The 15,741-nt window shown below is 31.6% G+C and overlaps 1 protein-coding gene across 1 annotated transcript; it reads left to right on the top strand.

Annotated features, from left to right (window-relative positions):
* The first annotated feature begins 344 nt into the window (after positions 1-344).
* On the top strand, positions 345-15,145 carry LOC139486552 (UBX domain-containing protein 7-like). The gene is made up of 11 exons (XM_071271473.1): positions 345-483; positions 1,634-1,778; positions 2,528-2,592; positions 5,216-5,284; positions 6,808-6,926; positions 8,429-8,575; positions 11,197-11,287; positions 11,706-11,759; positions 12,402-12,875; positions 13,635-13,714; positions 14,584-15,145. The coding sequence occupies exons 1-11, from the start codon at positions 432-434 to the stop codon at positions 14,740-14,742; spliced, it is 1,455 nt and encodes a 484-aa protein (XP_071127574.1). The 5' UTR covers positions 345-431; the 3' UTR covers positions 14,743-15,145.
* The last annotated feature ends 596 nt before the right edge of the window (positions 15,146-15,741 follow it).

The following is a 15,741-nucleotide window of genomic DNA, read 5'->3' as shown; positions in this document are numbered from 1 at the left end:
GTAATAAAACAGCGCCACATTTAACTCTAGCTTATACATGTATCGTGTGAATACCAAGACATAAACATATTGCATATTGAGTGTTCAGTGTTCGGACAAAGCCGTATTAATTGAACGGAACGGATATGATCTCTGCGCCTGAGATTGATTGACAACTATAAACAAGATAAATGGATTTAAACATGAGCAAACATTTTAAGTATACAAACAAATCAAGCAAGCCAAACAAACAAATTCTAACCTTACTCTACAAACATTGGGAAATTACGGCTCTAAGGCGTAGATTTGCTTCCTATTCTTTTTTAGGATTTTAAATGGTTATTAGTTAAACTTTTTTTACTGGTTTCCAGTTATAGACTAAGACGCCTTTCCCGAAGAAGAGTAAGATGGTTACCAGAAAGAGAGAGGTTCCGAAGTTAGCGGCTTGAAGAATGGCAACAAATGTTGATAATGCTATTTTAGAACAGTTCTGTGCAATTACAGGTTATTTCGATGTCCATTTTTTAGATTTAGTCGTTAGGTTATTTATTCTCTTGAATATAATCACACAAGAAAAGCTTACAACGAAGTATGACTGTCATTAAGCCCCTGACATTTGGCACTTGCACTCCAATCATTTTGCTTTTTTGGGCTTTATTTTTTTTATGACACGAATCTAACGCCAGATAAGAGTAAATACTCAGCAAACAGTAAAGTAAGATTTAGTCATTGGACAGGTGTTACATGATGAGTAGCTGTGGAACTGTAGCTCAAAAGATTATCCTTTGGTCATGATATTTTTTTGTTTATTTGAGGACTTAAAAGAGTAAGAGCTACAGTTCCGCAACTATCCGATGAACTTGAGTTTTTTTTAAAGGTTCACCAATACACTTCAACAAAAATGGCTATGTTTGCACCATGCAATTTTCCCTGAATGCAGACAAAACTAATTTTAAAAGGTTTATATCCTGGCAGCACCTAGATTTATGCAACATGTGCAAGTTGTATTCATTTTGTGTTTTAAAAAGAAGAAAAAAAAGAAAGACAAGAATACAAAAAATGAACCATAGCAAAATTACACAATGACAGGATTTACAAAGCCACATCAAATTGATTTCACAAAAAGATAATAAATGTCACTCAGTACAAATGTACCTATAGACATGATAGATAGCTAGAATCTATACTTTTTGTTTTATTTTTTTCATCACTGTAATCAATAAAATCAATGTTAACCATGCATATATCATAATTTGTATTAATTATTCTGCTCTTCATGGGTGACTTGATTGACAAATAAAACTATTCATATTCATGATATTCTTATTCTTATTCTATACTTCAACATGTTCAAGATCTGACATTGTGTATCATTTGTAAAGTTAATCATGTTCATGATGATAGAGGGATGTTGTTATCCGAAAAAAATATCTGCATTAAAAGATAAAAAAACCCTGAGATTTTACTTATGAATTATCTAGTCTACATGTACAATGTTGCTGAATGTCCATTGTTAAAGATGCACATAGATTTAGGTGAGAGGCACAGGCTCTTTAGAGCTTCTAGTTTTATTATGATGATTAATTTAATTATTTTAATAGATATTAGTAATTACATGATATATGTATTTACATTTTCTTCTTTCAATATTTAGGTGCTACAAATGAAGTTGGTGTTCGTTTGTTGGAAGCATGCAACTGTAACCTTGACATGGCCATAGGAATGCACATGGACAGTAATACAGATGGTGTTGTAACAGAGAATGATCAGCCGTCAACATCAGATTATGGGAATGATGGGTAATTTATCATTAATATAATTGATTAAATTCTATGAGGATTTATTTTCTACTATTTTGATATGACGTGTACGAAAAAAATCAAGTAATTGAAACAACAATGAACATTGTGAAGCATAAGGTATGCCTATAAACCCTAATTATTTTTCATGATGACAATAATTTTGAAGGAAATTTCTATGTAGATTTCAAACATATTTTCAAAAATTAATGAATCCTGCTTGGAACACCACTCTTCTGATTCTCCAACATGTCCAACTTTCCCTGAAATTAAATTTTTTTTTTTCATTTACATGATTTGACCTTATACTAAATGTGCTATTTACTAAAAGGGAAGAAAATGATACTAACATGACATTCAAACTAACAAGTTGAAAAGTACATGTAGTTGATTGTCTTTTTTTTTTTAAATTGACAAATTATGCAAATGCAGTTTATACATCATCTTTTCTACACATTACATACTTGGAAGTGTCATGAGCGTCAAAGAAACATAGGTAATTAAAATAAAATAAAGAACTGAAGAAGGCCAATGGCCGAAACGTCTTGAAAAATTCGTTTATTTATACAATTATATATACATTTGTAGTATGTTCCCTATTGGAATTTTGAAAACAAATATAATTTTTCCTAAATGATCACCTCCAGTCTTTTTTTTGTGATACATGTATATATATTACTCATGCTTTATTTTTTCTGTGTACATATAGTGTTAGTCAGATAACTTTTCATGATCTTATTTATTTTTAGAGATGATGTTAGAGCTCCAATACCACAGCGAAGTGAAACATTGGTAGAAGAAATGCCAATTTATGGTAAAACTCAAATATTACCCTCTACTACTCAATACTCATACTGTTGGCACATGTATAATCAAAGATGTGTATCGTGAAAAAATATTCTTAAACTGTTTTGATCGTGGACTGTCAATTTAGAATTTACCAAATTTGATATGTGTATTTGTTGTTGTGAGTCTTTAACAACAGACAGCTTTGGGAGATTAATTAACACTAGAACACACCCGTGATATCGCGGGTCCGTGACAGAATTAAAGTATATTACTATGCTTAAGCCTTATTTTAGTATTGGGATTAAGTCATGCCGATTATAAGACACACAGTTTTCTATGCTCTCAAAATCTTTCTGTTAGAACCCGTCGGCCTGGAACTTATGAATTATTGGTAATATTAATTATTTGGAAATCAAAAGGTCCTGGAATGGAGTATTTTTTAATCAACAGCAATTAGTTATAAATAAAGTTGAATTCTTTGATTCACTGTTTTATGTCATGCCTGCAAACAAATTGAAAAGTGTACCTATACGCCTTATTTTAAGTCCAGATTTTTAGTATTCGTATTGTCATCTTAGAAAGTCTTACTGATTAAAATACAACAATAGGGAACAATTTGACAATGATTAAATTTAGTAGTGTCAACCCTGTGATTATGACCCGATATACACCATTCAGATGCGGAATGTACAGATCAGGTAATAGGTAACAGGTGAATATATTATTGGTATCAGTATCGGATTCGACCCGGAACTTTGTCAATTATTGGCAATATTAATTATATGGAAAACAAAAGGGTCTGGAGTGGTGTAATTTTTAATCAACACCATTGTCCTATGTTGGCTATATATATAAAATTGAATTCTTTGATTTTTCGGTTTTACCCCATGACAGCTGACAAATTGGACCTCGTTATTTTAGTATTATAGATGATTCCTAAAAATATATATCAGAACATTAAAAGCAAAAATTTAAATGCAATTTTGAATTCATGTAATGATATTTTTTTAAATACACTGTATATACATACGCAAGGCAAACAAATAATTAAACAGGTACAATGGTAATTTTCATATGGTTTTATAGAGTTCAATTGAATGTCTGAATATTTGTTTTTTTAATCACAACATTAACGGAAATAGAAAAAAGTAAAATCACAAAAATACTGAACTTAGAGGAAAATCTCATTGGAAAGTCCATAATCACATGGCAAAATCAAATAACAAAACACATCAAATACAAATGGACAAGAACTGTCATATTCCTGAATTGGTACAGTCATTTTCAAATGTAGAAAATGGTGGATTAAACCTGGTTTTATAGCGCTAACCCTCTCACTTTGATGACAGTCTCATCAAATTCGGTTATATTTACAATGATGCGTGAAGTAAACAGACATAATAAATAAAATAGTTCAAAATATGGGTACAGCAGTCATCATCGTGTAACAATTTAAAAATTTAATAGAACACAAAAACATCTATCTACAAACACATTCATTGATTCGTGTGTCTAACGTCAGAAAATTTTATATGTCACATATATTTGTCGTTCAATGTATATACAAACAATTTTAAAATTTCACATCTGATAATAGGCAATGTTACCATACAGGGTTTAAAAGATCAAAAGTATGTAAGAATTCATTTCAGAAATAGACCGAGATTTAAAATAGTCCAAAAGTTATATAGAATTTATAAGAATCCACAAATAGTTCATTCCACTTCGCGATTAAATAATTTTGACATTTGTGGTTCAACGTATTTTGTAATTCATCATAGAAATATATCATAATGACATGAAATAGAACAATATTATACTGATGGGATTTTTTAAAGTACAGAGTCACGTTATAAGAACCAAAGAAATACAAAACGTTGCATATACAAAACACACCAGCAAAAAATTAAGACAATACAAACACATTGACGGGATGTATAAGTACCGAGCCACATTAAATGGATATCACATAAATTAATCCAACAGTAAAAGTAATATTAATAATAGAACAAAGACAAATGAAAGAACCATAAAAACACATTAGGATGATAAACAACATCAGTACGCAGAATCTATATATCAAGACCATCGTGTATTATTTGTGAAGAAAATACAGGGTTGCTACATGTACAAATGGTACCATATGTAAATAAAAACATACATGTATTTCCTCTATAAAATGTGATATCATGTTTCTAGCAGAAAGTGAACTTTGACTCCACAGGTTGGTTGAACTCCTTCTTGCACCATGTTCTTCTGTGTTCAAATCTAAACAATGAAACAAGTTGACAAGTTGAAAGGCACATTTATAATGGTACACTCTCTGCAACAATGAAATCACTAGTACTATAACATTGATTAAAAATAAAGTAATGAAATTTGGTGAGATATCCATTGCCAGACAAAAATGTCAAAGATATGAACAACTATAGGTAACAATATAGCCTTCAATACTGAACAAAACACATACAGTATGATAAGTTTTAAAAGGCCCCAGTCTGACAAAATGTAAAATAATTCAAAAGAGAAACTAACAGCCTAATTTATGCACAATTCAATGAGCATGTTGATTACAGATACACAGTGTTAATGTGGCACTTGTTTTGACAGAATATTCTAAGCTTAAAATGCTCTCTGTTTTTCCATAGGTTTTAGAGGCAGAAGAAGAAAAACAAGATCAGTTTTTGATGGTTTTCGAGATTTTCAGGCTGAAGCAAGTAAGATATACACTACACATAAATGATTCTGTTATAGATCATTTTGTTGCTGTTAAGGGGGTAGGCCTTGGTTCAGGGAGATAAATCTTTAAATCAGTTAAGCGTTTGTAAAAGTCAAGATCATCAATGTATTTTAAGCATTTACCTGAAACAGATTGAAAATAATCTATGTAACCTAGAAGCTTAGAATATATTTTTGAAAAAGGCTGACACGAACGTACTGATGATTTTAAGAGTTATTTCCCTTAATCTAGGTCTACCTCCTTAAGTGAAGTCAATAAAACATTGATATTACTCCTGATTGAGGATGCTAGCTCATTGATTTACAATCTTGTCAGTTATTGATATGTGTAAGACTTATTCAATTTACAGTCAGATACTTCAATATATTTATGGGTGTCTTGGTGGCTTAGTGATCTTAATAGTTCTTCATTGATCATTGACCTGTCAACACTGTCGTTGTTAGTTCCAAACTCGGTTATGGCAAATTTGCAATTGCTTTCAACCTTAATTGACAAGGATTACAAGTTTTCCAGCTAAAAATAATGGTTCTAGCCAGGTACTCTGGCTTCCCCCACCAATGCAAAATTAACCCCATATATATAACCAAGTGTGCTGAAAGTGATGTTAAACACAAACAATCTATCAATCAAAATATTTATTCACAAAGATTTTCCATAAAAAATGGCTTAGTTGCACTGTGGTGTTAGTTTTGCTAAACACAATCAATCAATCAAAAGATTTATCAACAATCACAAACATTTACTATCACCAAAAGAGTGATTTTATCTAGATTACCATCTGTTGACTCTTTTGTAAGTTCTATTTTTGTATTATTTTGATGTCTAATATACATTTATGTTTGTGGTACATGTATTTTTTTTATCTGATTTTCATTGTGCATTCGTCCATACATATATATCCAATGTTATTCAACTGATGGTGATTAAAAAGGGGGAAGTATAAAAAAGAAGATGTGGTATGATTGCCAATGAGACAACTATCCACAAAAGACCAAAATTACACAGACATTAACAACTATAGGTCACCGTACGGCCTTCAACAATGTTAAGTACCAAAAATGATTGTTTAAACCTGGCACATATCGATGTGCATGTTCAAAGTCTGGAACATTAATGGTACTTCTACAGTAATTAGCTGATTGTAGTACTTGCACAATTTACAATGTATTGAATAGTACTCTAAGAATTATTCCCAGGCGCGGATCCAGAGGGGGGGTTCTGGGGGTTGGAACCCCCCTTTTTTTTGGCCGATCAATGCATTTGAATGGGAGCATATAGCTGGAACCCCCCCCCCCCTTTACTCTGGGTTGGGAACCCCCCCTTTTTAAAATGGCTGGATCCGCTCCTGATTCCCCAATAAAATAATTTGGTAATTTTGAAATCCTGCATAAATATAAATGTTCTCTGTTTTCTGTTCTTTAGTTGGGTTGTCTCTTTGACATATTCCCCATTTCCATTCTCAATTTTATCAATTCTTATTACATGTGTATAAATTTTCAGAACAGCAAGAAGAAATGCTAGCATCTGGAAGTGTCCCCAGTGTTCCCAACAAGAAGAGAACATTAGAAGATTTATTTCGTCCTCCTATAGATATCACTTTCAAGGGAACACTTGCAAGTGTAGGTGATTATAAGGGAGTATTTTAAAAGATACTTAAGAAATGTCTACCCAAACTTTAAAAAAATATTTGATAAAATCAAATTAGTTGCTATTACACACACAGAAGTTCAAAATATAAAAAAAAAACAAAAAATTGTTAAATGTATTTTAACATTTATTTATGATTCTGTAGATATTAAGGAGCAGAAAAATATACAAAATCATTTAAGGTGGAAAATAACACTACAGAGAGATAACCCTGTAAAAATCAGCTGAACGTTTTAATCATGTACTATTGTGAAGGAAATATTATAAGCTTCTCAATGATCAAAATTAGTGTTTGTCAAACTGCAATTTATCCAACCTCCAAAAATTGGTTTCTGATCTCTAACTTTAGTTTTCCTCACCTAAATGTTATGAAACTTTTAAACAATGCTTATAACCACAAAACACTGTCAGATCAAGTTTAAATTTTGGTGGCGTCATTTATACTGTTCTAGAGATATGCCCTTTGCAAATGGAAAAATTACTGAATTTTTCGTTTCCTTTCTCTAACTTTAGTTTGCCTCAACGAAATATTTTGAAACTTATACACAATGCTTATTACCACAAAACACAGATGAAGTTTGAGTTTTGGTGGTGTCACTTATACTGTTCTAGAGTTATGTCCCTTCCAAATGGAAAAAATGCTGAATTTTTCATTTATGTTCTCTTACTTTAGTTTAATTTGCCTCAAACAAATGTAATGAATCTTGTTCACAATGCTTATTACCACAAAACTCAGTTCTAGTTTGAATTTTGGTGGTGTCACTTTTACCGTTCTAGAGTTTTGCTCCTTTCAAAAATGAAAAATTGTCGAATTTTTTGTTTTTGTTCAATAACATTAGTTTTCCACAACAAAATGTTATGAAACTTATATACAATGCTTATTACCACGAAGCTCAGGTCAAGTTCAAATTAATGTAGTGTCACTTTTACAGTTCTGGAGTTATGTCCCTTTATAACGTAATATACGAGCAGGGCATCAACTATGTCCCATGGACACAATTCTCCATTTATTATATTTTTGTCAAAGTAAATTTTTTATCAATACTTTATAAAAATAGGCAAATAAGTTTTAGTCAAGGTGTTTGGTACCACTTTAATCATGCTGTATAAGTTTCAAAGTGCAGCATGATAACTTCCTCCTGTTCACACCACATGTATTAACCATCTTTGTGATTAAAAAATTATGCTTAGAATGTTCGAAGGGCTTGGTTATTTGTTAATAGAAGAAATTAAGTCAATAAAGTAAATAAGAATTCAGATTTTCTTGCCTCTCAGATACCAACTTAAAAAAAAACTTCTATAAAAATCTAAAAAGAATTGTTAAATAACAAGAAAATTGGAAATAAAATATGAATGTTTATGTTGTAATCTTTAATAAAAAAAATTACTAATAGTAACTACAATGTATTGGATATGTCATCAGGTTTTTATAACAAATCTGATCGGTATATTTCAAATAAGAATTGTGTTTCAGTTACGAGATGAAGGTAAAACCAGGAATAAATGGCTATTGGTAAATGTCCAGAATGTACAAGAATTTGTTTGCCAGGCTTTAAACAGAGATGTATGGAGCAACAAAAATGCCAAGGCTGTCATCAAAGACAATTTTATTTTCTGGCAGGTATAGTAAAATCTGTATTTATGACTTTAGGGCTAATAGCAGGTGTTTAAGGATGTACTTAGGTGAGGTTTTGGAATTTGTGTAACATGTTCGGACTCCTTGGTGTTTTTCCATACATGGTAAAATATTTTGCCCCATAACACCTTTTTATTTTTTCATATAAGACTAAATAGCTCATGAAACGTCATTTACCAAAATTTTAGAAGATTCTTGATTTTCTTTCTTTTGTTTTGAGACCCAAATAATACCAATGCAAATATAAGGTAAAAGTCCGTGTCAGCCTTTTCCCTCCATATTTTAAATCTCAAATATCTTGAAAAAGAGGTCCATGACCTATCAATATTTTTAGCTTATTTTTATCCTTAACGAATGCTTTACCAGCTTATACTATCAATTTTAAATTCTTGATTTTATAATTTTTACCTTACCTCACCTAAGTACATCCTTAAACATATAAAAATTGAAATCTGGGGGAAAGATTACTACCAATAGTGTGAAACTGTACATTAGCAACCTTGTGTCACCCCTTAGTATACCTGATATATTTGATTGTCTTATTAATGATAAGTACCTTCCGGATTAAGGAATTGTTATATATTTAATGTGCTCATAGAATTGACTAAAAAAAATGAGAAAAAAATGCAACTGGAAAAGAAGTCTTCATGAAAGATATTTAAACCCATGTAAATTTTATTAGTAAAGGAAGCTGGCTTGTCATGTTTTGGAATTCTGGTCGAATTTTCGGAATCCTCTGGTTTTGTCCATTTGAATGCATTAACAAATTTTGCCTGGTGACCCCCATTTTCCTTTTTATAATTCTTGTACATGTAAAATGATACGCTGTCTGTTAAAGTCTTTTAAAATTTTAATTACTTTTTAATAGTTTTTGAGGACTTTAACTAGTCAATAATAGAGCTATGAAAAGTCAAGAGAGAACATTTTCCCGCCAAAATTTCAACGGCTAATATATTGAAAACAAGCGCGGTGACCTACATATTTTTTTTACTCTTTGGATTCCTTTATTAATCCCCTATTAATATAAACTAGTGTTTTGAAAAGTTAATTACTTTGAAACTGAGAAGCGAACTCCCTTAAAGTTAACCCCTGACTTTTATTTTAGCCCAATCTTATTTAAACCTCATCCTATTTAAAAAAAAAAAAAAACTAATATTTGTCCAGCTTTTGATGCTAAATACATTCAGGATTGACAACAGAAGAGTTTACAAATGCAAGTAATGTATGGCTAGCTCAATTTTCCTTTGAATTGGAATAAAAATGAGTACTAGAATTTAAGCTTTAATTATTTTTTTCTTCTGAAATTCAATGTATAGGTTTTCATGGCTAGTATGCACACTGTAAAAAATGTCAGATTAAAAAAATGTGATATTTTTGTCAGAATGTAAGGAAAACAATTTCTGTAAAAAAATGCTACACTTACAAAAATATGTCTAGTATTTGTTAAGACTTATTGAATAAATTTAAAAGAGATTATCAAAGATCTACCATAACATCAATCATACCAAGGATAATTGATTGGTGGGTGTTCATGCCACTTTCAACACTATTGTCCAATTCCTTAGCAGTCAATTTTTATTAGTGGAGGAAGCATGAGTGCCCAGAGAGAACCACTGTCCATTGGTAGCTTTAAAAAAAGACAAATCATGAATATATGACAAACCATCATGAGGTTCCTGACTTTGGACAGTAATAGGAACATGTAAATTATCAGCAAGACAATGTTCGTGGTGGTTAGACAATAACAAAGGTCACCAAGTCATGAACTTATCTATCTGTAACTGGAAAGTTAATATGTAGAGTGGTGCGCCCATATTCGCCGGGGACACAATTTCGCCATTTAATGATTTTGAGGTGTAAAAACTTCAAAGGATGGCTGAAATGGAAGACGTATACTGATAAATGATATTATATAACAAATACGATTATTTTTTAAAACTGAGACAAAATTGCGTCATCTACTGAAAAGGACCGAAAAACGGACAACAATTTTTCGTCCAATTTCCTGAAGAAAAAACACGAATTCAAAGAAGTATTTCTAAGTAATTATTTGACTGAATGCCCTAAATTTCAGTTCTAAACACCTTTGAAATGTCTGCTATTCATCTATAATGAAATTGATTTGATCACTGTTGTTTAAAGCTGTGGTTATTTGGTTTTAAATAGATGTGTAAAAATGGCGAATATGTGTCCCCAATTGACAAAAAATCACGAAATTTCGAACACCCTTTAATCTAACTTTTTAGATGATTATATTCAAACAAACACGTTTTCAAGCTTAAGAATATTTTGCATTTGAAGTTATCTTTATATAGAAATATCAGTATACTTCAAAAACCTTTAAACCTGAACATAAACTGTAGAAAACATGAAAAGATGTGGCGAAAATGAGCACCCCACTCTAGCCTTTTTTAACTCAATGTTGAATACTAGTCCTGTTGGTTACTTCAAATGTGCATAGACTGCTCTTAATTCATTTCTATTACAACAAGAACAATTTTTAATACATTATTATTACTTAATGTGTATAACAACAACAACTTGAAATAAAATGGTAACTGAAAATGGACCAGAAGGTCTAAATAATTGATGGTATTTTCTTGCAGGTGTACCATGATAGTGAAGAAGGGAAAAAGTTTTGTCAGTTTTACAAAGTTAATCAGTGGCCATTTGTTGCAGTGGTGGATCCACGAACAGGTAGCACAGCCTTAAAACTATACTGAAGCTCACTTTTCAGATTGTCAAATAATTTTGTAATGTTTACTTGAACCTTGAATTTTACAATATATTGAATGCACTTTAAAACTGATGTCATAGATTTTCTTAAAAACCATGGAGCACGATGACTTCATATTTTATAATTTAGCTTTCAGCTTTGCAATGGTGACCTGTAACCTGTGTTGGCTTTTCTGATTGGGCAGACACTAAACACCTGTGGTATAATACTTTAAATTACGAGTGGGGTATTCTTAGCAAGACATCACAAACATTCATTCCTGTTGTATTCATATTCTCAATTTGTAACAGAAATGTAAAAATTTCTACTCCATGAAGAGTTGAAATATGCAAAAAGAAAATTAGTAAAAAAGTAAATTCTTTCATCTTATTTTATTAGGTGAAAACATGTCAACATGGAACAAATTAGATGCCACAGTATTCTGTGAACTAGGTAAGAAACATTTATGAATTTGATATTTTATTGCAGAGAATTTTATGAAGCAATTTGGTTTCCTAGCAGGTAAAACATTTTACACATTTTCTCTATCATCATTGTAAACAGTATTTTCTCTATCATCATTGTAAACAGTAGAATGTCTTTTTGAAATTTTAAGATAAATGATGTAAAGCAATGACTTGTTGGCAAGAAAGGAATAAAACACATAAGAAAGACCTCATTAAATTTACTGGAAGTATTTTGGGATACCTGTCTATCTAATCATTTACTCAGTTTTATTGATTAGGATTTTGAAAATGAATATCCTGGCCTAGTAAGAGCTGGAAATAATATAATCTGCAGCACAAAATGCAGGAATCAATTGCATACAAAAGTGAAAATAAATTTAAACGAAGATAATCCAGAAAATAAATTTAAACGAAGATAATCCAAGAAAAAAAAACCATGCATAGTAACAGATGAGATTAAAAATTTTGTCCTGATGCCTTCAGAATATCATATGGTTTTACCCTAATTGCTAATGGCGAACCTATAGTAACATCTTAATTTAAACTTTCAATATTTAAATAAATTAATGTATGCAAGGCTTTTGTGTGTTACATGTGTTACACAATCTACTGAAAACTCTCTTTACAGTTACAGATTTCTTGATGGAGCATCCGTACAATGATCCATCCGAGGAACCCAGTCCAGCAGCAAAACGTGCACGTCGAGAACCCAGCATCGTGGATGCTACCGAAGATGAACAATTACAGGCAGCCATGCAAGCTTCTATCAACCAAAACAAAGTGCCTCAAACAGTTATAATAGATTCAGATTCAGACAGCAATGATATTGAAACATTCTCAGGTTCCGAAGATGAAGTGTCACAATCGCCTCTTAAGTCATCGCCAAATGTTATAAGTACAAAATCAGCCAAAGAGAAGATAAACGATAATAATACAAACACTGATAGAGCAAGTAATGACCAAGATTTGAAAAATGATTCCATAAACAATATTTCAAATTTAAGTGAAAGTGAAAGCAGCATGTTAAATAATACAGGAAGTTCAGATAATTATTGTTTGAGTGAAGACAGGAATTATAAACATTTCCTTGGTAAAGATACAGGTAAGTTTGAATGCTTGCTACAGCAGAATTACAGAACAGGGATACAGTATGTTACAACACAGCGTTGTGGGATAATACCAGTATTATGGGAAAAAATATTACATTAAGGTTTCCATGCATGATTGATCACATGAGAAATCAATTTGCATTTACTTTAGAAAATTTGCATGATACATTGAATATTGTACGATATATATATGATATGATGGGCAGAGAAGCAACTGTGTTGTAAAGAAAATTAACAGGATTAAATTTGTATGACAGTATATTATGATTTAGGCAACCAACCCATCCTTTATGCATTTTATGAATTGGTCTTAAAAAGTTTTAATCTTAAAACTAGTCTCATAACATGGACATTACAATCCCCCCCCCAAAAAAAAAATCTGACAAAAAACAACCCCAAAACAACAAAAACAAACTGTAAACAATCAAATGATAATTGAGAAAAACATTGATCATTACAAAAAGACTTAATTTATGATGTCAATACAATATGTACACTGGATTCATTGTTGTATCAAGAGCTCAAGCTAGCAGGAGTAAGATAAGTGATTGAAAACCTTTTATCTCCAGATATTACCAAATATAACATGTAGGTCAAGTACTTGTACATGTATTTACTTACCTTTTTTAAAATGCTAAAGCAAACATAGCATCCATGCTAGTGGTAAAAAAAAATAATAGGATAGGCGCACAAAGAATCAAATTGGCACAAATGAAAGATCTTATATTTTAAATATGCTCCATTTATTTCAGATCCTCAGACATCACTGATGATCAGATTTCCTGATGGAAACAGACAGCAGTTAGCAGTATCTCGTAAATCTAAACTTATGGTAATTAGTATACATTATTATACCCCCGCTTTGAAAAAAAGGGGGGTATACTGTTTAACCTCTGTCTGTCCTTCCGTCAGTCCATCAGTCCGTCAGTCTGTCCCATGAATATTTTTCGTCACATTTTTCTCAGGAACTACACTACCAGGATTTCCGAAATTTGGTTTCAGGCTTGATATAAGTCAGCTATACTGTGTGATACGTTTTCAGATTCATCACTCGACAACTTCCTGTTTACCGAACACTTGTATCATTTTTACACCTGATAGCCAAGTTGAAAATTTTTCGTCACATTTTTCTCAGGAACTGCACTACCAGGATTTCTGATATTTGGTTTCAGACTTGATATAAGTCAGCTATACCGTGTGATGCGTTTTCAGATTCATCACTCGACAACTTCCTGTTTACCGAACACTTACCATTTTATTTTGACGCATTTTTCTCAGGAACTATAATTCCAAGATTTCTGAAATTTGGTTTCAGGATTTATGTAAGTCAGCTATACCTTGTGATGCGTTTTCAGATTCATCACTCGACAACTTCCTGTTTACCGAACACTACTATCATTTTACACATGATGGCCAAGTTGAAAATTTTCGTTGCATTTTTCTCAGGAACTACAATGCCAGGATTTCTGAAATTTGGTTTCAGGGTTTATATAAGTCAGCTATACTGTGTGATGCGTTTTCAGACTCATTACTCGGCAACTTCCTGTTTACCGAACACTAACATATTTTTACACTATTAACATTATCCACTTGCGGCGGGGGTATCATCAGTGAGCAGTAGCTCACAGTTACACTTGTTTTCACTTGTATAATATTTGATTCATGATATTAAACTTACAATTCTTTTTTTTCCTGCTTTAGGCATTAGTGCTGTATGTAGCAGAAAATGGATTTAGCAATGAACGATATGAACTTGTCACAAATTTCCCAAGACGCAAATTATCATACATGGACTTTGAACTTACATTGGAGGACGCAGGACTTTATCCCCAGGAATCAGTGTTTGTGCAGGCAAGGTGAAGAATATCATGAAGAGTCAATCTTTACAGACAATCTAAGCCAAATGTACAGTTAATATCATTGACTGTTATGATATAACTAGATCTCAATTTCAAGCTCAAATTCAAATCGTGCCTCAATAGGTAAAATCCACCTACCTCGAGATTTTTTTTATTGTTTTACCTGAAATACATTCCTAATTATGGAGTGGTAATGCTTAAGAAATTTTTTGATATGCAAACATTTAAACTGGAAGGCAGCGATAATGAAAGTAATATTTACTTTTGAATGAGTCAGTTGATGATTTTATGTCAGTAAAGCCAGTTCCATCTCAGGAGTTTTTCAGCTCAGCCAGAACAGGAAATAATATTGGTGCATAATTTTTATGTAAATTTTTAATAAATATTTTTACCTGCAAGGTTAATATGAATATTTATTTAGCCTATCTTACTTATCAAGTACACAAGTCAGTATTTCTTTATAAGATAATTGGATTGTGTCTAAAGTACTAACTGTTCAAACATAAAAAGAAATTTCCTCCACATGTACCCAGTAGTTTTTTTGAAAGCTGACTGGGTTTCATGCTGTTGAATACAAATATATTAATATCATTTTGCTATTTCTCTCTTAAATTTACAATTCAGATAATTAACCCCTTTTCCAAAGTCCTGTCTGTCCATCCCATGAAATTCTGTAAAATTTTCCTCAGAACTATTAATAAAAATTCCTTGAATTAAGAAATATGAAGATGTGACATAATTGCCAAAAGAACCAAACTCCACCAGAGATCAAATGATATAGAATTTTACAACTATAGGTTACCCTACGGCCTTCAACAGTTAGATAAACCCACACCACATAGTCAGCTATAAAAGGCCTGAAAAAATTAAATGTAAAATTTATAAAAATTTGAAAGAGAAATCTTAGGGCCTGATTTATGTACAAAAAATGATCTGATAACAAATATGATGTGCAGCAACAAAAAAAGCCACTGAATTACTGGCTCCTTAGTTTCTTTAT

Source organism: Mytilus edulis, chromosome 1, assembly GCF_963676685.1.
Source record: "Mytilus edulis chromosome 1, xbMytEdul2.2, whole genome shotgun sequence".
Lineage (NCBI taxonomy): Eukaryota > Metazoa > Mollusca > Bivalvia > Mytilida > Mytilidae > Mytilus > Mytilus edulis.
This window is presented reverse-complemented; position numbering and strand designations above follow the sequence as displayed.